The 23,602-nt window shown below is 34.8% G+C and overlaps 1 protein-coding gene across 1 annotated transcript in view; it reads right to left on the bottom strand.

The window, feature by feature from the left end:
• Window positions 1–244: 244 nt before the first annotated feature.
• Window positions 245–23,602, bottom strand: part of CIR1 (corepressor interacting with RBPJ, CIR1) — a 41,449-nt gene continuing 18,091 nt past the window's right edge. Inside the window, exons 7-9 of the mRNA XM_069068431.1 lie at window positions 4,496–4,602; window positions 3,562–3,647; window positions 245–1,945 (exon numbers count right to left, since the gene is read on the bottom strand). Of these exons, the coding sequence (XP_068924532.1) occupies window positions 1,141–1,945; window positions 3,562–3,647; window positions 4,496–4,602 (998 nt within the window). The 3' untranslated portion in view covers window positions 245–1,140. The remainder of the gene's footprint in view (window positions 1,946–3,561; window positions 3,648–4,495; window positions 4,603–23,602) is intronic.

Consider the following 23,602-nt stretch of genomic DNA (forward strand, 5'->3'; position numbering starts at 1 on the left):
ATCTATACAACTTAATTTATCCTGAAAATGTGAAAACATGATAAACATACTTGTATACATATTAAGTCTTATAAGTATTTACTTGGTTTTTGCATGTCTCCTCAATTTACACTAAAATCTTTTTTTGACTATTCACTATCTTATTTTCCCCCACTTTTGAATTTAAGGATGTTTTGCAACACAATGTGTTTTAGTACCTTGTTCCTCTGAAATCAGACACAACATAAAAAGCAAAGTTTCTCACTACTTCTAAAAAATATTGGAATTTATTAAAATGGTTCATTTTTATGACATGAAGTGAAAACTTAAGCCTTTAGAAAAATAAAAGCTTAACAGCTGTGTGCCAACAGAAAAAAAGTCATCCAAGTTAATATCCTACTGCCTAGAATGAAATACCTGGAAACAGTTAAGGCTGCAAACAGTATTCTTTTCATGTCTTGAAAAATTATTGAACAATAACTTGACTCCACAGTGACAAAGACCAACAGGGGTTCATGATGTTAAGATAGTCCTCACCCCATTATACACTGCAGGAGGCCAAAACATGTTATACATTTCTGCAGAACTTTTAAAACCATTATTTAGCTCATGAAAACTGCCCTCTAAGGTAGAAGTTTAAGAATAAAAAAAATCCAGTACCCAAACTCCCTCAAGTACTGTCCAAAATATATTCAGGCCACCCCTTACCCCAGAAGGAGCTGAAAATATTATTCTAGTATTTAACCATTCTACAAGAGGTTTTACAAAGATTATGCTTTGCCCAAAGCAAATCTAAACCTTAAAAACAATAAGAAATTCAAATTAAATTATACCCATTCAATAAAATGTCATTCTTTTTTTTTAAAAAGATATTTCAAAACAAAGAAAATGTCATTTACAAAGTTATAGGAGTGTTCATTTAGCATAGGAAAACAAAAAACACCAAATGAAAATATTTCTACAGACAAAAAAATAGACTACTTACAAATATTCACAAAATTCATTCTCATGGTACTGATGGAGTTTTGTGCATGGAAGGACAGTTTACAGGAGTGGAAAATGAAAACAGAGCTTTTTATTAGAAAGACAATAGTACATAATTTAGCCCTTGGGGAAGGTAGTCACTAAAGCAGTGGAGCTATTTCTCGTTCCAGGCACCTGTCACAGATGCTCTCTCTTTCTGCGGTCTCCACTCCTGCTTCGATGTCTGTCTGCTGCCCTGCCACACTCCTCCCTGGTGTCCTCTCGGTGTTTCTTTTCACCTCTATACACAGGTGTGCCAGAGCTTCGGGAGCCCCTCTTGCTTCTGTGCTCTTTGCTGGGGCTCCGGGCCCGTCTCTTTCTTGTCTGTCTTGGTCCAGAACTGCTGTGACTTCTGCTGGAGCTTCTGTGGTCCCTGTGTTCCCTGTTTTGGCTCCCATTATTTCTCTCCCTGCCCTCAGATTCTCTCTTGCCAGGGCTGTGACTCTGCCTTTTGGACCTTCTTTCAGAACCACAGTAGCTCCATTTGTTATTCTCTCCTAAACTCTCTTGCTTTGAAAACCTCGACTTCTCCTTTGCCTTTTCCTTGTGACTGTGACTCCTGGAGGGCTCTTCATCAAGTTTGGCCTTCCCAGATTTTCCCCCCTTCCCTTCAGAATCACTGCTGTCACCTTCTGAAGACTTGGCTTTTTTTTTCTTCTTAGAAGCCATCTTCTTTCGTGTTTTTCTCTCTTTGCTGTCACTCTCACTGCTGCTTTCTGAAGTTTCACTGGAGGAGGAGGAGGAGGAGGAGGAGGAAGAGGAAGAGGAAGAAGAGGAAGAGGAAGAAAAGGAAGAAGAGGATGAAGAAGTGGTAGAACTAGAGGAGGAGGAGGATTTGTTCTTATGTTTTTTGTGTTTACTTCTGCTTTTCTTCTTTTGCAGCTGCTGCTTCTTTCTATCTTTTTTCTTTTTCTTCTTTTTCTTCTCAAGGCGATCCAATTTCCTTTATTTGGAGATAAAAGAGTAATCAGTATGCTAAACATAGCTCCTTGATTTCAGTTCAGTGGCTCAAGATTGTACACTGATTTTTTAAAAAGGGGTGTTGATACTGACTTAAAAAAAATCATTTCTGTACGTTATTAAATGACAAGTTTTCCTTCTAAATTATTTAAATTCAATATTACTTCCCTTTTCTGCAGTACTTATTCTTTCCTAAGCGGATGAGGTCAAGTAGCAAAAACAGCCTGGGGGTCTCCGAATAAATTTGGAACTGGAAATAATTCTACACATTATTCAGTGTGTCTACTTGTCTTAATAACGTCGTTTTTTTTTTCCTTTTTTTTGGGGGAGAGAAATTGGGGTTAAGTGACTTGCCCAGTCACATACCTAGTAAGTATGTCAAGTGTCTGAATAACGTGTCTTTTATCACAAACACACACACACTCTTCTCTCATGCAGGGTTAATTTTTAAAAAGTAAAGAACAATGTTTCAAACTATAAAATTATTTGGAAGCTAAAATGTATCAAAAACCATCAAATTCATTAGGTCAATTCTTTGAATAGTTTTAAATTTAATTCCATCTTATTATTTTCTCTTGTTTGCTCATAGTATTGAGTCAGAATTTGACAGTACAAGATGTGAAAATGTTCATTCTGAGCTAAAGAAAGCCTAGTCTAATAGGTATATAAAACAACAGTATATGGGATGCCTTGGAACTTGGGTATGCAGGTATATTTAGGCTAAAAAATTATGCATTATACATATGTGCTATTTTAAAGTATTATAAAAATGTTACTTAATATTTTTTAAATTAAAAAAAGCAACCTGAAACTCAATGGATTTCCCTTTCTTTTAAAATTGATACCTTTTTTTGATTAATGTAGGATGTCACTGTTTTTTTTAAATTTCTGCATTTTTCTAAATAATTAAAGATACTTGTTAGTTCTATTACCAAGTAATTTAGAATTTAATTTAAAAAAAAATTTCCTAGACCATTTAATTGGTTTATTAGATACATCTGATCCAAATTACATAGTTTTTACTAGTCTCTGTCTCCATAAAATGTAAATGCAAATTTATCAGTCTCTAAAAATTCCTAACACTTCTGTGGTACCTATAAAATATAACCTTCCTCTATTGGTACTCTAACAGAAATTTCATAATTTCAGAGGTAAACATACACAGAAAGATATAGACAAATTAAATATCCATTAGAAACCCAAAACTTGTTTAACTCAAATGACAAAAAAAAAAATCAAAATTAAACAAAAAATATAAGAAACTGGAAATGTTTTCTAAGGAAAATTAGAAACAAAGAAATTTTAAATTTCTTTGAAAAAGCACAATCTATAAATGTCTCGTAAGTATACTGGAAACCATCCCCCCATAAATTTATAGTATTAAAAAGTAAGTATAAAATGGTACACTCACATTTCTTTTTTACTAAATTTCATCACTGTAGTTGTACTTTCAAAACCAATTAATGTGATGAAGAGAATTGAAGTGCAAAGTATCTGCTGTAAACCCTTAGGCTCACATGCAGTTAAATATGTACATTAAAATTCAACATAAAGAAAATTATAGCTCAAGTCATCAAGTATATACTTTGGTATAATTACCTGAGTAGTTTCTGTTTTTGTTTAGTCGATAGTGATTTTAAGAATTCAACTTCTGGGTCTTCTTCACCCTCACTTGCAACATATTCCTGTACCAACAAGAGAATGATATTAAAATGCTAAATTTCCTAACAAGTTATAAGACTGCTTGACAAATACTTCTGGGTGAGTGGTGGGAAAAACACCCAAGGGGGATATGATGAACTGGGGCAGTGATGAACATCTGAGCCAGCATCAGGGTGCTTTAAGGAGGGATGCCAGAGCTACAAATCATTACGTATCATAGCTTTCCTCCCCACCTTCTTCCTTCAGGCTGAATCATGTCAAACCTTTGAGATTTATTTTGAATTTAAGAAATTTACATAATGAATAAGGTCATGGGTCTTTAAAGGAACCTTAAAGCTGCTCCAATTTTTGGTTTCAAATTTTCAATAGAACAGAGTCTTACATTTCATGTTTATTCCATGAGCTACCTTAATTTGTACAGTCCCTTTTAATGCTCAGAAGCACTGTGTTTCCATATGTGAACTTGAAAAAAAAAATTAAGTCAATAAATTACAGTTTAAAATACTGTATTGTAATTTTGGGAGGGTTTGCTTTTACATACTTCTTTTTTTCCCCCACTGTCTTTTGTCATCCAGATTCCTTAGGATCAAGGTAGCATCAAAGCACACTCAGAACCCTAACCAGTGATGCCAGTGGATAGTTCATTTACACTAACCAGAGGAGGTTTCATTTATTAAAAGAGAGGTTTAAAAATAAGTTCTTATTTGCCATCTTGGTAAAGAAGCAAAACTACAATAGATCTTAGACATTTTCCATTGCTTTCTCTTGCTTTCCTATGGACATGCATATTGGAAAACATTAAGTAGCAATTCACAAGCAATCACATTTAGATTTATAGACATTTTCAGCTTACTGATAAAAAGATCATTACCTGTGATGGATCATTTGCGGTCAAGTTTCTCCCCAGTACATTTCGTTTTAGTGCAAACCCACTGTTTCTCATCTCCGCTATTAGCTCCGAGGGGTGCATTGATGGCCCTGTTCACAAAAATCACAGTTTGAATGTATCATTTATATCTCTCTACCTTTTTTGGACTCCACAGTAGGAATGCAGTTGAAGCTTTGTTAAGTAAAATCATAGCTAAATCAACTCAATAATCTTCTGCTGAGCAAATAATCAGATATGATTTTCTAAAACAGCAGTCTGGAGATTCAGAATAGAAAATAATTGCATTTTTCTTTACGTGCAAGGGGATTCTCTTCTTATGTAACTTTGTCATATTGCAAAAAATACATTTTGTTATTGTTGGATTTGAGATTTTGAAACCTAACAAGAATGAGGAAAAGATCATAATTAAATTTCCAGTGGCCACTTCCTACAAAAATCTAATTAAAAATGAGTATTTTAAAGGCACAAAAACAATTTTTCTTTATGTGGATGCTGACATCAAACAAAAAAAAGTCAAATTCCCAAATATTACCTATACAGTATATCTAAACCTAGAAATTTTGAATTGTGAGCTTGGTCTTGGTTAAAAGGAACTTGAGGCAGGCTAGAGGAGCATAAATTTTTGTAGTCGTTAGAGGGGAGAATTAAGGGAGCGGGTGGCTTTTGTTTACTGCTGAAATTGCCATTTTAACATAAGCAGGAACTCAATCCAAGGTTTCTTTCTGGTCATTTAAGTATGGTATAAGTAACAATAGCAAGAACGGGTCAGGAAAAAAAAGGGGAAAACACAAATCTAGAACAATCTTGAATAGATTTCTGGGTATGTCCTCTCGTTTCCTACATATTCTCTTCCAAGAAATTAGAGTATACTTCCTTCTTTTCCTCATCCCTTATCTACTATGTTGTGTTTTGAAAGCAACCAAAAAGTAATAAAATGTGGACATTTGATGACCTTGTTAAAAACATTTTGTGGCCTGAATATCTTCATGGATACAAGTCTGAATGCAAAAGCAGTATACATTTAAGACATTTAACTTCTTTTGCCATGGTCACCAGAGGGTGATTATAGGAAAAGAAAGGTAATGAAATTAGAATTTGTCCATTTGACACTTGGTTGTCTCCCTTGGAAAATGTTTCTGTGTGTCAAGTTGGAACCAGGTGCAATTATCAACTGAGTTACAGACTTTATAATCCCTGTCACTGTGAATAATTTAGAGTTGACTTGTTGAGTTGCTGGAAAGAGAGAAGAAAAGAGTCTACTGGGGGTGGTGGTAGCAGTGGTACTAAATAAAGATAATGATACCTTAATCTACTGAAAAATGTAACATAAAATTAATATTTATTAAATATAGTAATAAACATTTATACTTAATTCTAATTATTTATTGAGAAGCGAGTCTTCTTACTATAGGGATTTTTGGGTTGCTAACAATATTACTTTTTCCTACTCATGAAATTTAATTATCACTAATTATTTTAAATTATTTCAACTAATCAAATGTGTTTATATAAAATTTGATAATTAGGAACCAGAAATGATAAATTTCTAAATAAAAACAGAATTTTTGTTGTTATTCTCACTGTATGCATTTAAGTCAAGTACAATTTGTTAACCTAAATGATGTAACACATAGGTTTAACATTTTTAATGGGTTTAATGATTCTATGATGCCTTCATTTAGGTGGTTATCTGAACTTCATATTTAAGAATATAATTTACAAAGCAGAAAATTCTGTGCTAAAAATTGCAAAATTACATTTACTTGTCAACAATTTCATTAAGCAACAAAAGAATTGAGCAAGTTAATATATTAGGAATTAAGCTGAAAAAACCACTCAGTGTACTATTACTTATATGGAACCAAAGAACATTTCAATGACGATGAGAGGCTACTAATTTCATCAGCTTTCATCAAAAGATGGGTAATTTTTATAAGATGTTTTAGAAAACATGGTTTTCATATCAACTTGAATTGGAGTACTTATAAGTACTTCAAGGAAGTGAAAGTCCTTTTTAAAAAATTGTTAGATTGATTATTCTTACTACGGACTAACTACAACTTAGACAAATGTCAACAGGCATCATTTGGTGGAAAGAATTTGGAGTCTAAAGACCTGAATTTTAATCATGACCCAGAGCAACACTTAACTTCCCTAGACCTTAGTTCCCTCATTTGCAAAAGGAAGGATTTGGATTATGTGATCTCTAAAGAACCTTCTAATACAAAAACCCTTTGATCTCATTTTTTCCCCTAAAATTAATACTTCTTTATCATCCCAACTAAGCTTTTTCTGCAGAATCAAAGATGGGAAGCAAGGGCTATAAGAGACCTTCAATGAGGCCTTTTTGCACATTTAGGATAATAAACACAAACAGATATAATTTTTATAATAATGAACTGAATAAAATGGGTTAGAATCAGAATGGAATAAAATGGTTATGATACTGTTTTGGATATATTATAATTCTGAACACTCACACATATATAAAATAACTTTTTTTCCTTAACTAGTAGTTATAATCCACTTCTACAAAACTGTTCCTTGTAGGTCTCATTCAATGTAAGAGCCTTGGCAGTTAAAAACAAATTCTTTGCTCAGAGGAGAGCATCTACGATAAAATTATACATGGATACTCCTCTTGAGCAGCCTTAGACATTACAGTTTAGTCTATTGCAACATAAAGGGTTCTGCTAGAAAGTAAAACAAAATCCTCCACCACTATTCAAAATCTCTTCCCCCAAACAAAAGTTCTGACTAATGGCAGATGACAAAAGCAATGAAGAATCAGGGCAATGAAGAAAGGGAAAAGAAAAAGAATGTGACAATATTTAGTTTTGCTACCATATATATGAATTACAGGAAAAATACAATTACTTGTTTACATTTAACATAATTTTTACCATACATGATATCAATGTCCTTGGAGATTCCTTGGAGGGACTCTATTATTTCTAGTAAGACCTCCTCATTTCTATACTCCATGTATAACTGCAATCTACTAGTAGAACCAATGATGATCTTCTCCTTAGCATGTAGCAGTAATAGTAAAGCAGCTGTGAATCGGTTAATGACATTTTCTTTACAATTTTCCAAAGAAAATGGTGCCATTTATATGTAAGCATCTTTGTTTTGGGCTTCTTTTATTTTGGAGGGGCAAATGGGGTTGAGTGATTTGCCCAAGGTCACACGGCTAGTTTTGTGTTTTTTTAATGTTAAGTGTCTGAGGTCGGATTTGAACTCAGGTCCTCCTGACTCCAGGGCCGGTGCTCTATTCATTGTGCCATCTAGCCGCCCCATTATAACCCTATATGAAGTAGTGCATTTATTACCCCCACTTTAAAATCAGGAAACTGAGGACCAAAGAGGTTAGTGACTTGATCCCGAATATAATAGCATCCAACATGGGACAGGAAATAAGGCCCTCTTACTTCAAATCTAACGCGCTTTCCACTATAGCATGCTTACTTACTTCTGAACAAGAAATGAGGTATAAACAAACACGAATTCTTAAAAGATAATTTGTCACTAGCATCATCAAATTTTCTGTTTGAAGACTGGAATAAGTAGGGTTAAATTATATTTATTAAACACTTATAAGCATGTCAAAATGTGGTTTATACATTAATTGAAAAACAATCTCTACCCTTTATAGTCTACAATCTAGGATACAAAACAGATTAAGACAAATATAGATGAAAACTGTCTCCAGCTTGGAAACAGAAATGACTGTTTTTCATGTAGCATTTATATTAAATTTTAGCTTTTTTTAATTAACAAAAATGTTTTCTCTCTTTAAACTTCCAACCCTCTACTGAAAAAGTAAAAATAAAACTCTTGTAACAAATACTCATTGTGAAGCAAAACAAATTCCTGCACTGACCATACCTAAAAGTTCTGATGCTAGGGAAATCATTGGTCAGCTTTGAACACAACTCCTCATTCTATGAACTTCTCTTGCAATTCAAACTGAAAGGGCTAAAGCCTTCTCAGACGTGAAACTGGTATAACTACTTTTCTGTTATCTAAGTTGTATAGTTTATAGATAAAGATAATTGATGGGCATTTGTCTTGCTTCCAGATAGAACTTGTTAGAATCACTCTAAAGATAAAAGAGTTTGCAGAAAAAGCCCTTAGTGATTACACTTGCTTGTTCTCCAGATCCTTTAACTGGGCTGAACTCCTGTTGAGGGATCTATTGTTGGATCACTTTTGAGAATATATATATTTTTTAAGCAATCGGGGTTAAGTAACTTGCTCAAGGTTACAAGGCCAGTTATTTCTGGGTGTGGTGCTGAGTGTCTGAGCCCGGGATTCGATCTCCAGGTCGTCCCAACACTGGAGCCGGTACTCTTACTCGCTGTGCTACCTGGCCGCCCCTCCCTGTTGATCTCTTTGGGTCGTTACAGAAAGCAACTTGGTGGGAACTTAATAAGTCCACCTGAGAGATCAACTCTATCATGGAGCACCAGCACCAGCTATGGCTACAGTGTCAGTATTCTAGAGCTCCCAGATGGCTGTCATACTCAGAAACTTAAATCAATAAATAAACTATATATTCAATGTGCAAATTGCTCCAAGAATGTTGACATGACCTGACTTTTGTTTAAATTTGTTGCAATTTGTAATCAGAAGCAGCATTAGGTAGCACTTGAAATTCAAATTCTATAGGTAAAGAACAGGAGTACAGGTTTGTGTTAATGACCCCTTTGGCAGTCCAGTGAAACCAAAGGACACCTTCTAAGAATGATAGCTGAAGTGTATAAAAGAAAGCCCTGAAAATTACAAAGGATACCAATTCTACTGACACAGTTATTAAATTAGTAAAAAAAACAAAACAAATTCATGGAGTACATGAAAGAAGAGTTAAGAATCTCTTAACCAAACAGACTACCACGAAAAAGGACAAAACAGAGGAATAGGCACTGATAGGTAATTTTTTTCCCCAGATGTGTGATTTCATCTATATATGGAACTCCTAGTGAGAAAATTCTATCCTCCAATGTAGATCAGTGAATCATCTGCAATACACCTTCTTAGAGGTTTTCCTGGGACACTCGGAGATTAAATTATTTGTCCAGAGACCATAAAGCTAGAATGTTTCAGAGGCGGGGCTTGAAGCCAAGTTTTCCTGCCTTGAATCCAGCTCTCCATTCCATTGTGCTGGGGTACCTCTCAATTGAAAATATTCAGTAGCAAAATGTAAATCTGATCATTTTATTTCAGTATTTCAAAGATATATGATTTCAACATTCTAAGTTCTTTCTCCAAAGTGCAAACCCCTCACATAAAATAACTGAAATTTTATCACAAAAGAAATAAAATATTTCACAAAATTTAGAAAAACTTTTGGTCATACGAAGCATAAAAGCCTATAAAATTGCAAGTGCTATATGGTGCGCATGACTGACAGAGAGAATTGTAGGCAAATTGCTTAATCTCTCTGGGCCTCAGTTCCCTTGTTTTTGTGAGGAAGGCATCCTTTAAATGTGAGCCATAATTGCTATGATACACAGAGGTTTTCTGTGGCACACAGTTAAGGCTCTAGTCTAAATTTCTTGATTTCACTACTAGAAGGAAGTACACTTACTTCTCTTAAGGTCAAATATCCATTTCATTATTTAAACTAAAAAGACCTTCCAGCTGACCATTTTTTCCACCCTGTCTTTGTGGTGATGACTTGGGAAGAGGGAGGTGTTGATTGATAGGAAAAAGGGTGTTGTATTGTTGCCAATTGTCTCTGAGGAACTCTTTCCCCCATTCCTGATACTATGAGTGACACTTTGCAAGCTGGTAGTCCTTTTAAATAGGCCATCACTCACACTATACACAAACCTGTTGCCAGCTAATGGAACAGAATAAGGAAACAGGTGATTTAAATGTATCTGGTCCCTACTTTTCAGTTATTCAAGGACCTATATCTCTCCATTTGTTCAGTAGAGTTGACATCTATGAAGTTATAGGCTTACCAGATTTTTGTTTGTTGAAAAAAATCCTTCAAAGACCTTAACTAACTAAAAATAAAATCTGATATGACACATTATTGAGTTTGCATGCCATCCCTGTCACTGATGTGTAAAAGGATGTTTTAAGGCTGCCACTTATGTGTAGAATGGGATTTATGACTAGGAGGAATTGTTAGGAACCATATTCATTTCTTAATGTGATCACAGAATTTTTGCTTTTAAGAAGTCCTAAGTGAAAAATTCTCTTAAAAATTTCACAGTAAGAACAAGCAACATATAAGTCCCAAATAAAAAGTGAACTGGTTATTAATAGAGTGTGTGGGTGATTTTTATTTATATAAATGAAAATGTTTTATGTATGATTTTCTAAGGGTTATGCAAGAACCAATTGTACTAGATTGTAATAAAACTCTTTCATACTGGGAATTTTCCTGACACACTGCCAGTTCATCTTCGTGGATGCTGAGAACAATGGGGCCTCTTATTGTCCTTATCTGAGTTCATAGGGAAGAAAGTCAATTTAATCGTTATTAAAATATTCAATGTTAGGAAGAAATTCAACATTTACTTTATCCCTAAATGTTTTCTGAAAGATACACAAAAGGCAAGGAAATGTAAAACCCTATTCTAGGACAAAACTGCCATGTTATAATTGTTCACATCAACATATTCTAGAAAAGCCGTGATGATTTTATTATTGTCCACCTTAGGGAGTGTGTAGTTAAAGGTGAGTGAATTATATTTGGTTGTCTTATTCATTCATTATCACTCCATTTTTAAAAATTTTATTTATTTCTCTTGTTCTTTATACTAGTCATTTTCCAATATAATCTCTTACCTAAAATGGAACTCTCTGACAAAGGAAAACAGTGTGAGGAGAACTGTAGAGATGGGATCAACTGTATTTAAGTTAAGACTAGATAACTGACATAATGGCAAAGTGGTCCCTCAAAACAATTAAATTTAATAGGTACAAGTGAACTCAGAGACAACTACTTTCTGCCCCCTTACAAAAAGGTTGGACAGAGATTCCCTACACTACACAAAAACAGGAAAGAAAAATATATGTGTAAAAGTGTGGAATGATGTCACAAACTGAATGTATCAGCTATGTACTGTCCTTGTGAAAAAATCTAAGACAACACATGTGAAAAAGATAATGACATAAAGAAAGAGGAAGCAATTTATGGCACATATTAATCAGCCCCTTGGACTGCGCTTTGATCACTTGACTTTAAGAAGTCTTTGGAGGTTAAGGACCATGTCTTATTCATATTTGTATCTACTTTTTGTTGCTGTTGTTCAGTCATGTCTGACTCTTCATAACCCCATTTGGGGTTTTCTTGGCATACCGAAGTGGTTTACCATTTCCTTCTCCAATCAAAAATTGGTGGTACTACCAAAATTCTACGACTGAACTGAATGTAGACAAACTAGGGTTTGAGAGTTAGTGTAGCATTGTGGATTATGTGTCAGTCTAGGAGTCACTAAAAAATGAGTTCAAATGCTGCCTTTGCCACACATTGGCTGCATGATCTTGAGAAGTAACTGACATAAGGAATATACCTGGAATTCATTCCCTCCTTAACTCCACCTCTTCCTTCAAGAAGCAGTTCAAGTACCATCTTCAAATTTAAAGTTCTTTTCCCAATAGTTATTAATATTTCCCCAATAGTTAGTACCTTCTCTCCAAATTAACCTGTATTTAACTATTTTGTATATATTTGTATTAACTTCACATGCATGTGCGTCTTCCTATTTAGGATGTAAGCTGCATTAGAATAGTGACTATTTTCATTCTTAGTTCTAATCCAGGTACCCAGCACAGTTCCTGGCACAGGGTAGGTACTTAATACTTCATTATTGACTTTGGCCTGAATCTCAGTGATGGCAATGGAATTATCAAGGAAGAGATAAATTTCAAAGATATTTGAAAAGAAGAACACATGGTATAAAGGAGATGTATCATTGAGTAAGTTAATGAGCATTTATTAAGCATCAACATGTGTCAGGCTCTGTGCTAAGTGCTGGAGATACAAAGAAAGTCAAAAAACCAATACCTGCTCTCAAGAAGTTAGTTCACAGTCTAATGGGGGAGATAACATGTAACAACTATGTACAAAAAAGAAATCTACAGGACAAGTTGGAGATAACAGAAAAGGGAAGGCCCTAGCACTGAAAGGGATCAGGACCCCTATATATAATAAAATATTTATCACAGTACTTTCTATGAAAGCATGATCAGGAAATGGCCAAATTTTTAGCATATCAACATAAAGGCATTACTTCTTTGAAAGAAATGAAGAAAATGATCAATACAGAAAAGTATGGAAAGATCTACATGAACTGATAAAGAATGAAGTTAACAGCCAAGAAAACAAAATATAAGACTACAACAACGTAAACAGAAAGAAACACACACACACACACCCAAAAGTGAATATTACAAAATTATAGAGAACAAGCTTCGCTTGAAAGAAGAGATGTGAGAAGACACTCCCACTCCACCCCTTTGCCGAGATGGGAGATCAACAAATGTTGCACACTGCACATGTTTTCAGACTTTTGTGATCAGTCATGCTGATTTTTTCCCTTCTTTTTGTCTTTAAAAATAACTATAATCTTATACGAGATGGGTCTCTGGGAGGAGTAGGAAAAGGAATACTGGAGATAACTATGGGAACAAGACATCAAAAAAACCCTTAGTTTTCAAAAAAGGCATCAGCAAAGACTTCTTAAGAGAAGGTGGGATTTTAGCAGTGACCTGAATGAAACCATGAAATTCAAGAGATGGAGAGGATGAGGGGATAGAATCCCAGTCATGGGGAACAATCACTGAAAATGCAATGGAGTCAGGATATAGAGTGTCATATGAGAGGAACAGCCCAGAGGCCAGTGTCACTGGACTTCAGGGATGAATCAAAGAGTCTCTGAAATTTTTAAACTAAGTGATGTCAAAAATTATGATATTAATAATTCCAGGGAAGTTGGGAGAGAACTAATTTTGAGAGATGATTAGGTTACTTTGAGATATGCTGAATTTGAGGTGACAGCAGACATCCAACTAAAACATTCAGTAAAGTGGTTGGGATCCAGCATTTCTCCTCATTACACCATAAGCTGTTTTTGTTGCTGGTACTCTGGTAAGTACTTTGAAGACTTAGGGTTTAGTCCCAACTACCAACTAGCTGTATGACCTTTAGAAAGTCACTCATTTTCTCTAGTCCTTAGCTATATCATTTTTAAAATGAAGAAATTGTACTAAATTATGTTCTAGGTCAATTCCAGCCTCAATGTTTTATGATGGAGAAAAACAGAACAAAATTTACCATCACCTGCTTAGGAGAGGGCACAAACGAGACAATAAGTTCTGCAACATTTGTTAAGATACATCAGAGGCTTGGGTATATACATCTACATATTGTTACTGTCTTCTAGCTTTGACATTATTTTAGGTGGTTAGGCACTCTCTGGAAAACCCTCCCAGATTTATAGTTCTGTGCCAACCCTTTCCTCTTCACTGTTTTCATTTTCTCTGCACTATCTGGGATATAATATAACCTAAAAGATATATCTTTATAGTCATAACTGCAATGAATATAGTGTTTTTCTCATGCTATCTTATTTGTTGTTGCTATTAAAATGGTTCATAGCAGTAAGTCTGTGGTCTTGGTGATTGGCTTTATCCTTTAATTAGACTAGATCCTTTGAAGCCAGAGAGAATTTTTCTTTACCTAGCACAGGGCTAGGAATATATGTGGTCACTTCATTAAAGCAGAATCCAAGAGTTCTGATATGTCCCAGCAAACTAAGACTTTAAATATAGCTTATCTTAAAAACAAATATATACACAGCAATATATCAAAGACCCATTAGACAGTTGGTAAAGGCTCAGAAGGGCTAAGAGGTGTGTCTGTCAGAAGGAGGATGAGAATGTCAATGTGGGTCTTCTGACTCTAAGTTTAACCTTCTATCCAGTATCTTTCTGTGTGTGCATGTGCATGCATGTAGATTTATCTCTCTCTCTCTATAAAATGTTATGTGTATGCAACTTAGATTATGAATAGTAGATTATTTTGTTAAGGGTGGGAAACATGTAAAAACTTAGGCTGCTTTACAGAGCAAAAGGAATAGTGTCCTTCTAAATCCACAAGTGATTCAGATGGAAGTCAATTAGTTAACTAGCTGTACTAAGTTATTCTTCTATTTAGTCACAAGCTTACTTGACACAGAGCCTACAGATTGTGATTTTTAACAGAATTTAAACAGGTTATACAAAAAATATGAGAGAATGATTTGAGGGCTTGTATTATGGGTGGGTGTGGAACACACACATCATGATATCCTTCTGAGATTAAGAAATATATGGCTTCTATCACCCCTCATATTTCTTTAAAACAGAGTTGAGTTAATTCTATGATGTAATAGTACTACAATTAACTAGTAGATCACAATGGAATTTCATGTTACAACCACTTTAATAACAAACCTAATCATGCTGAATTATGATATTACTTAAAAACAGTTTCAAATGATTTAATCACTGGTAATGGCTTAAAGTAAAATGGTCAAAGATTTTTACAAAGTATTAATCATCATTATTAGCATTGAGATCTTTGGAGCACTGTGGCATTACCAGTTTGACTTTGTACTTTCTCTGACTTGACAGGCTTTTTACATAGTTTTCTCCTGTGTACATTAATATGCATTTTCCATTAAACTTCTTTAAATACAAAAAAATACAACTGGTTCTCTGACTGATCCACTACATATGAAAATGAAGACAGAAATTGCATCCTCAGTTTGCCTCAGCTATGGACCAATCATTCATTCATTTATTAGTTTTCAGAACCATCTTTCTGTTGCTTAGTTTGTCTGCAAAAAGAATATTTCCATTATGAAATTCTGCCAGATTTTAATCGGTCTTAGTAGCTATCCCAGTAAGATTTCCAATTTTTTTCTTGTGAAGTTGAATTTTTTTTGTCTTAAATTTTTTGGTCTTTATTAATTTGTTTACTTTTAGTTTACAAGATTCATTTCTACAATTCCTTGAGTTTCAAATTTTCTCTCCCTCCCCCCATACAATCAAGTATAGTATCTTCAAATACTTTCACATTAGACATTAGTCAGGTTATAAAGAAGGATTGTATCAGATGGAATGAACAATGGGAAAGAGGAAACAAAACCAAACAAGGAAAAGAAAGAGAGCAGGTAAGTTTGCTTCAATCTGGATTCAAGCTCAGTTCCTTCTCTGGATGTAGACATCTCTCTCCATCATGAAGGATTTCCAATTCTTGAGGGAGTGGTCATTAGATAACTCTACCAAAGAGTGAGGTGGAATTTTCAGAGTTGCTTCTCTGCCTACCAGAGTCTCTGTGAGTATAAAGGGTTGCTAAGGCACTTTTTTAGATGTTTGTCTATGCCTATTAAAACTTACGATCAGATAAGTTCTGTGAAATTTCTTGGCCAGTCATCTCCCCCAAAGGCAACAGGGTTCTTTCAATAGAAAAGAGGAAGAAGAAGTTCCTTTTATAGACAATTCTTCATCAGTGGAGTAAACCCTTCTTCACTAATAATTTGCTAATATGAACCTCTTCCATTAAGAAAAGAACCTATTTTTAGAATGATGCCCCAAATCTGTAATACTCCTCTCTGAACAGAATGACTGTTTCAACATTTTCAGATATCTTGAATATAAAAATGTGAAAATGGCTAAATGCCAGCTATAGACAACAAAACCAACATCTTGTTTAGTATTCATGATTGACATTAAGATACTCTTTATATATAATTAAAATTTAAACGACAGGCAATTCTATGTAATTCAATGGACATTTGAGTCTTATGAAAACATTTTGCAGTATTATTTTAAAATTACATAGATTATTACAATATATGGCAACTTGAGTCTGGAATTTCAAACTCAAGAAACTAAAATCAAGCAAATGAGTTCAATACATTTACCCATGAGATTCAAATTAATGAAATTCTAGGGGGTTTCAAGTTTTACTCTGTTAATGCTCACTCTAGCATACAGGCAAACCTGGGTCATGGAAGGTTTTACCAGTGAAGCACAACTCTGGGAGAGCCCACCAACCAATAAAGTTTTTTAAAAATATAGGTTAAGCAACAAACTACTTATCTGTCATCTGACACAGCACCAGAAAGCTGTTCATCAAGTGATAATTTTTTTTGGTCATAGCTTACTCTGTGACATCTCTCAGTGGAGGTGGATATCCACACTAATGAAATAATGAATCCCTGAAGTATATATGTATTGTATTTTTTTAAATTCATTTTTGTAACAACATGATCTTGCTAGCAAGTGACCCAGCAGAGTGTGGTTATTTTTTCTTGCTAATCCAATCCAATTAAACAAGCACTTTTAAGTGCACTATGTGTAAAACACTGTGCTAGACTGGGGGTAGGGAGGAACAAAGACAAATGCAAAATGGTCACTGCTTCTGGGGAGCTTACAATCGCTTGGGGAAGTATAACATAACAGTCAGTTTTGGGGGTAAATGCTCAGTTAGTAGAAAAGAGTGAAAGCAGTATTAATAACTTACATTTATATAATGCTTTAAGATTTACAAAAGTTTCCTCACAATAATACTGTCAAGTTGGTGGTGCCTGTACCAATCATCCAATTTTACAGATGAGAAAATGAAGGCTCAGAGATATCATTTGCTTGGGGTCACATAGCAAGTGAATGTCAAAGCACAGGGAAAAAGTGATCTGGTTTAGGTGGGCAGTGTTAGTAGATATGGTAGCCTTACTTTTCTGGGAGGACTAAATGGTGGGGCTAAATTAGCAGATTAGGGGCGGCTAGGTGGCGCAGTGAGTAAAGCGCTGGCCCCAGAGTCAGGAGGACCCAAGTTTGGTTCCAGCCTCAGACACTTAACACCCCCACACACAAAAAAACTAGCCCTGTAACCTTGGGCAAGTTACTTAACCCCAAATGCCCTCCAAAAAGCAAAAAGGAAAAAGAAAAAGAAAAATAAATTAGCAGACTAGGATGACAAAACTTGTAGTCCTTAGAAGGATAATAACCACAGAAATAGAGTTTACAGGCCATAGATGATTTAGAGCTAGAAGGGCAGCTCAGAGATCACCTTGTCAGCCCTTTCTCATTTTATCAATAAAGAAATTAAGGCCCAGAGAGGTTGAGTGCTGCCCAAGAGCACACAGTAAACAGTGAACCAGAATTCAAATCCAGGCATACTGACTCCTAACACGACATTCTCTGCACTGTCTCATCAGAGCAATCTGTTTTGTCTGTCCCCCTCCACCCCTCCCATTACAGACTTAAGATTCAGAGCAAGAGGTCATCCAGTCCTCTTATTTTACATATAAAGAAACTTCCAACTCAGGGAATTTAAGTGAATTACCTCAAATCCTACAGATGGTAGATGGCTCAGTCAGGATTTGAACCCAGGTTCTTTGGTGCCAAATCCTGCTTTCCTTCTACCCTGCACCACATAGCCTCCCTTGGATTAACAAAGTGATTGCACATGGAAGGGTGAGATACCACTAATTTCCAATGAAAAAGTAAGCTTCTGTAACTGGTCAACTTGACTGAAAATCAACAATCATTTAATGGAGGATAGCTATATTCATGTCCTATGCTCTCAAGAAAAGTGCATAGTTTATGAGATTAACCTGTTTCAAGATTTTTCGTGTATTATAGAATGTACCAATAGCAAAACAAATTTCAGCTGTATTTAAACAGTAAAATTAAAAGGTAATAATTATTAAAAGGAATTGCTGTACTGAGAACAACAAATTTAAAAATAAAAAAACTGATAGCTAAGCTGCCATGTACAATAAGAATATAAATTAGAGAAGCTAAGTTATTGGGGAAAATAAGAGCTGTAGTGTACACAGTCATAAGGCAGTCTTAGTGGTCATTTAATGAACTATATTTTAATATAAACATTTTATGTGGATTCAATTTATTGCTGAAACTTACACATTTCACATATAATTTTTGCTGTTATCTTGATGAAAACGGAAAGTTAAGAAGATCTTATCGGTGGAAAACATATTCTAAACCAGCTTAGTACAAAGAAGCATTTTGATTGCCTAATTTAACTTTGTAAAGGAGTAGTAAATCTTATAGTTGGTCTCTGTAAACCTCACAGCTGGAACATTCTAACACTACCTTACAGTTTCAAGTGATCAAAGTAAGTTACTTTATATACTAAACTAAGAATTTCATAATAGAAATAATGCAACACCAGGGGGTGCGGTTATCATGAAATAATTACACTCCTGGGAGATTACAGACACAAGGCTGTACCCCAGGGGTGTGATTATCCCATGATAACCACATCCACTGAAATTGCCTTATTGCAAAAATAATCTCTATTCACTGGTGAGACATTATTCAATAGGTGATTTTTTTTTTAAATGAAAAGATTGTATTTTTTTAGCTCAAATCAGCAAGTGGATTAGGAAATTGGTCAGTTTATTTTTCTTGGCATTCAAACTTTGAATACAGGATTGTTATTACTTGCTTTCCTGTTTGATACAGTATAGCTTTGATTTTGTTTCTGAGAAGCTCTTAGAGTTTCTATTATCATCAGACAAGTTATTTCTAAAGGTTACAGCTAAGTTGTTCAGGATAACCTTAAAGGTGGGCAATTCAATCTACCTAGCAATAAAAACTGAACTAAGCTCCAACTACCTTAAAAGAAACTACCTAAATCCACAATGAATTAAAGACCTAAATTCATGACATTAAGCACATGTAGAAGAGATTTTTAAAGACAAGTGTCCATTTGTATCCATATTTACAAAGATGCATGCTCATCAGAGCTCACATTTATATAGTGTTTTATGGTTTATAAAGAGTCATAATCCTATATGGTAGCTTATATGTATTCTTATAGAGGTGCACAGTACAAAGTTTTGGATTTAGAACATCACCAAGATGTGTGATCTTGGGCAAGTCACTTATCCTTTACAGGTCTTCAGTTACTCATTTTAAAATGAGGGAGAATGAATTAGATAATCTAGCTCTAAATCTGTTACCTTAGTAAGTGACTTGCCCAATGTTCTACATCTAGTAAGTGGCAGAGCTAGGATTCAAAGCCAGGTCTTCTAATTCCAAGTCCAGAACTGTATGGCACTAAATGCAATTTAATGATTTACATTCTACAGTAAAGTATATCTGCCTCCACTAAAGTCCTTTAAATCTGATGGTGAAAGTTAAAGATATGTTTCTATGATAATCCTATTTGTGACTGTTTGTAAGCTCTCTATGCATACTTAAGTACAAAAAAAATCTCAACCAACCAAACTTCCAGTTTCCCATGTATCATAAAATGTTTCTTGTGAATTGCACATGAACATTTCTTCTAGTTTGGAGGAAAATTATTGGTTATAATTTTATTGATTTTTAAAAAAAGTTTTAATGATGCCTTTTGTTTTTACATCACAATCATTTCCCAATCTCTTTCCCACTCTCCACTGAACAAAGAAAAACAGCTAAGCAAAACCAACACAGTGACTATAATTGACAATGTATACAATACCCTGCATCTAAAACCCCAATCTCTATGAAAAGAGAGGTACATTTCATCAGCTATTCACCTGGGTAATCTGAATTCAGCTGCCTTTTAGTAGTAATCTATTTGTTTACATTACTATATTCATTATAGTACTTCCGTGTGTGTGTAACATAAAACTTTCTTATTTTGCTTTTCCATGTGATTGTTCATATAAATCTTTCCATGTTCCTTTGAAATCTTCATATTTGTCATTTCTTACAGTACAATAACATTCCACTTCATTTACAAATCACAATTTGTTTACTGGCTTGCAATTTAAAAATACTGTTTGAAGATTACCACAGACAAAATTTCATCATAATTTTAAAAACTTTTTTACCAGATGACTGGGTCATAGTGAGGACATGTCTTAGGGAGATTAGATATTTAAAATACTGTTAGAAATATCACTAGTCTTTCTCCAACTCTTAGAAATAACAAACTTTTTAGCAATTTTAAGGACTCCATGCTTTTTCATATAACCAAAGAGTATATGTATGTCTTATAGTAGCCTACATTTCTAACTTTGAAATCCCATTTTTCCAACTTTTCCCCAATTGTGTCTTTTTATTACAATAAGAAAAGGAAACTGGCAATCACATAATTTGAGAGTTGAAGGGTCCCTTGACCATCTAGTCCAACCCACATGTCAAAGGAACCCTTAATCTTACACATCTGCCTGAAGGCCTCCAAGAAGGGGAAAACCCACCACTTCTTTAGGTCACTCATTCCACTTTTGGACTACTCTAAGTGTTAAGAAAATTTTCCTGACATTGCCTCTTTTCAACTTCCCCTCTTTGTTCCTCCTTCTGCCCTCTGGGACCAAATAATACAAGCATAATCCTTCTTCCATGGGATGGCCCTTCAGATACTCGAAGATAGCTATCATGCACCGGCCCCCTCCCCCATACCCATCTTTACTTCTTTGGGTTAAATATTCCCAGTTCTAATATTTTAATATGGATATTGGTCTATTGTTTTCTTCCTCTGCTTTGTCTCTGCCTGGTTTAGGTATTGACCATATTTCTATAACAAAAAACACACACCTCCAGTTCTTTCAATGGATTTTAACTTAATACTATGAAACTGTAAATTAAAATTAAATTAAACCCTGTAAATTAAAAAAAGAAGTCATATCAAGAAATGTCTAAATGTCAGCCTTATTAATGTTCTCCCATTGATATTTATGATTCATAATTAAGGCAAACTGTTACATATTTAGCTTTATGTACAATATGCAACTAAAAGTAAATTAACACTGTAAAGTGTTTTAATTTTTGTGTATAGTTTGTATCACAAAGCACCTTCCTCTAAATTTTTAAAAATTCTGCACTTAGGATCAAAAAAAGCACATTTCATATACAAAGTAGGACAGAAAAGTATGGCTGCATTTGAAATCATGAATCTTGATGATGTATATTTTGCTTTTTGTAAAACATTTTTCTTCTGAAGAATTTTAGTGCTAGTTATCTGAAAACTATTCGTTATTTATTTCTGTAGAGATAATGTATATGAAAATGCTCTGAAAAGTATAAAAATGTTGAAGATAAGGGACTCTTGGGGGTAGGGGGTTTGAGACTTGTGATTTCAACATTGTAAATCTATACAGATCACAGTGTTAGTATGTGCTGAAGGCATGACTTGATGGCAGGTCTTCCTGATTTCAAGGTCAGGCCTAGTCTAATCTTCCTCTCAAGGGACTATTATGTAAATTGACAACACTGAATGAGATCAAGTTCAAATCCCTTAAGAACTTTTAAAAAATTTACTATGTATTTAAATTTGGATCATTTACTTTGTATTATTGCCAGTATTTGAGCTAATACACATTCTGGGATAAACAGCCTTTTCTAATTTTCTATATCTGTACTGCAAAGAGCTAGGAATTTAAATGCAAGGAAAAAAATACAATAAAGGACACACAATCAAGCATTTTACTCAAGCTTTGATAGAGCAGATAAAAATGCATTTTTTTTTTTAAGCAATCAGGGTTAAGTAACTTGCTCAAGGTTACATGGCCAGTTATTTCTGGGTGGGTGCTAAATATCTGAGCCCGGATTAGATCCCCAGGTCATCCCCACACTGGAGCCAGTGCTCTTACTGGCTGAGCCACCTGGCCGCCCCTAAGCAATTGGGGTTAAGTAACTTGCTCAAGGTTAAATGGCCAGGTCTTTCTGGGTGGGTGCTAAATGTCTGAACCCGGATTCGATCCCCAGGTCATCCCGACACTGGAGCTGGAGCTCTTACTTGCTGTGCTAACCGGCTGCCCCTAAAAATGCATTTTGTGAATGACTTTTATATTGTGAGATTGCTTTCACTAAAGTTCACAAAAATAAATCTGGGTTTTTAAACTAAGCTGGAAGGGTTTTGAGCACACAGCTTGTACTGAGATGCCTCTCATCTAAGGAGCTGATCAGTTAAGTTTTTAGAGACTGCTCACCAGAAGGTTGGCCACAAAATGATGCCATATTTCAGCCACAATGGCGCCTGAAGATGGTCTAAGGTACAAAAAAGATCTTCTGAAAAAGCTATGAAGAGGCAGCTAGGTTATGCAGTGAATAGAGCACTGGCCTAGGGTCAGGAGGACCTGAGTTTAAATCTGGCCTCAGACACTTTACACTTACTAGCTAGTGTGACCTTGGGCAAGTCACTGAACCCCAACTGCCCTGCCTCCCCCCCTCCAAAAAAACAAACAATGTAATTACGAAGCATCTTATAGTACCCTATGGAACAGACATAAAAGGCATATAGAATAAAGCGTAAAGTTTAATATTTGTAGGCATAGTTGCTTGGTATTTTCATGAAGAAATGGAAAATATACTGGAGAAACAAGTTAGGAAGTACTTAGATTCTAAACTGCAATCCACTCAGTAGTATCTGATCCTTTGTGTGATCCCATTTAGGGTGTTCTTGGCATATCTCAAGCTTAGAATAATTTAAGTTTGAGGTAACCCAAAGGGTAATAGTTTTTTGAGGGTAAGGACCTGTAACAATGAAACCAAATTTGTGAGTGACCAAAGACAGGATGGAACTATGAAGATTTAGTAGGGCATTTGAACTGATCAAGACAGCTGCTCTACATAACAGGTTAAAAATTAAGATTCCTTAATCTGGAAACATGAAGAAGACCAAGAGGGAATAAAATCAAAGCCTATAAAATTAGGAACAGTTTGTAAATGTAACACAGCTTCCTTCATCAGAGTCCAGAATAAATTAAATTGAACCAGTTGCCCCTGGAACTTTGATAGAGGTAAATTGAAAACAAAAATTTGAAGTACTTTACACAGTGGGTAGTATTTTGGAAGCTCATTACATTACCACTAAAAAGTGGTACATACTGAAAACATAAAGAGAATGGGAAAAGGCTTAGACACATTTACAGATGAAACACTTATAATAGGTCACTAAGAGATATAAGGATGTTTATAGTATGTCTCTAACTTTTTTTTTTTATTTTTATTTTTTTAAGCAATTGGGGTTAAGTAACTTGCTCAAGGTTACACGGCCAGTTATTTCTGGGTGTGGTGCTGAGTATCTGAGCCCGGATTTGATCCAGGTCATCCCAACACTGG

The sequence above is a fragment of the Petaurus breviceps genome, unplaced genomic scaffold (assembly GCF_028583685.1).
Source record: "Petaurus breviceps papuanus isolate PSGF00001 unplaced genomic scaffold, PetGlider_PUasm1.0 90763, whole genome shotgun sequence".
In the NCBI taxonomy this organism is placed as follows: domain Eukaryota; kingdom Metazoa; phylum Chordata; class Mammalia; order Diprotodontia; family Petauridae; genus Petaurus; species Petaurus breviceps.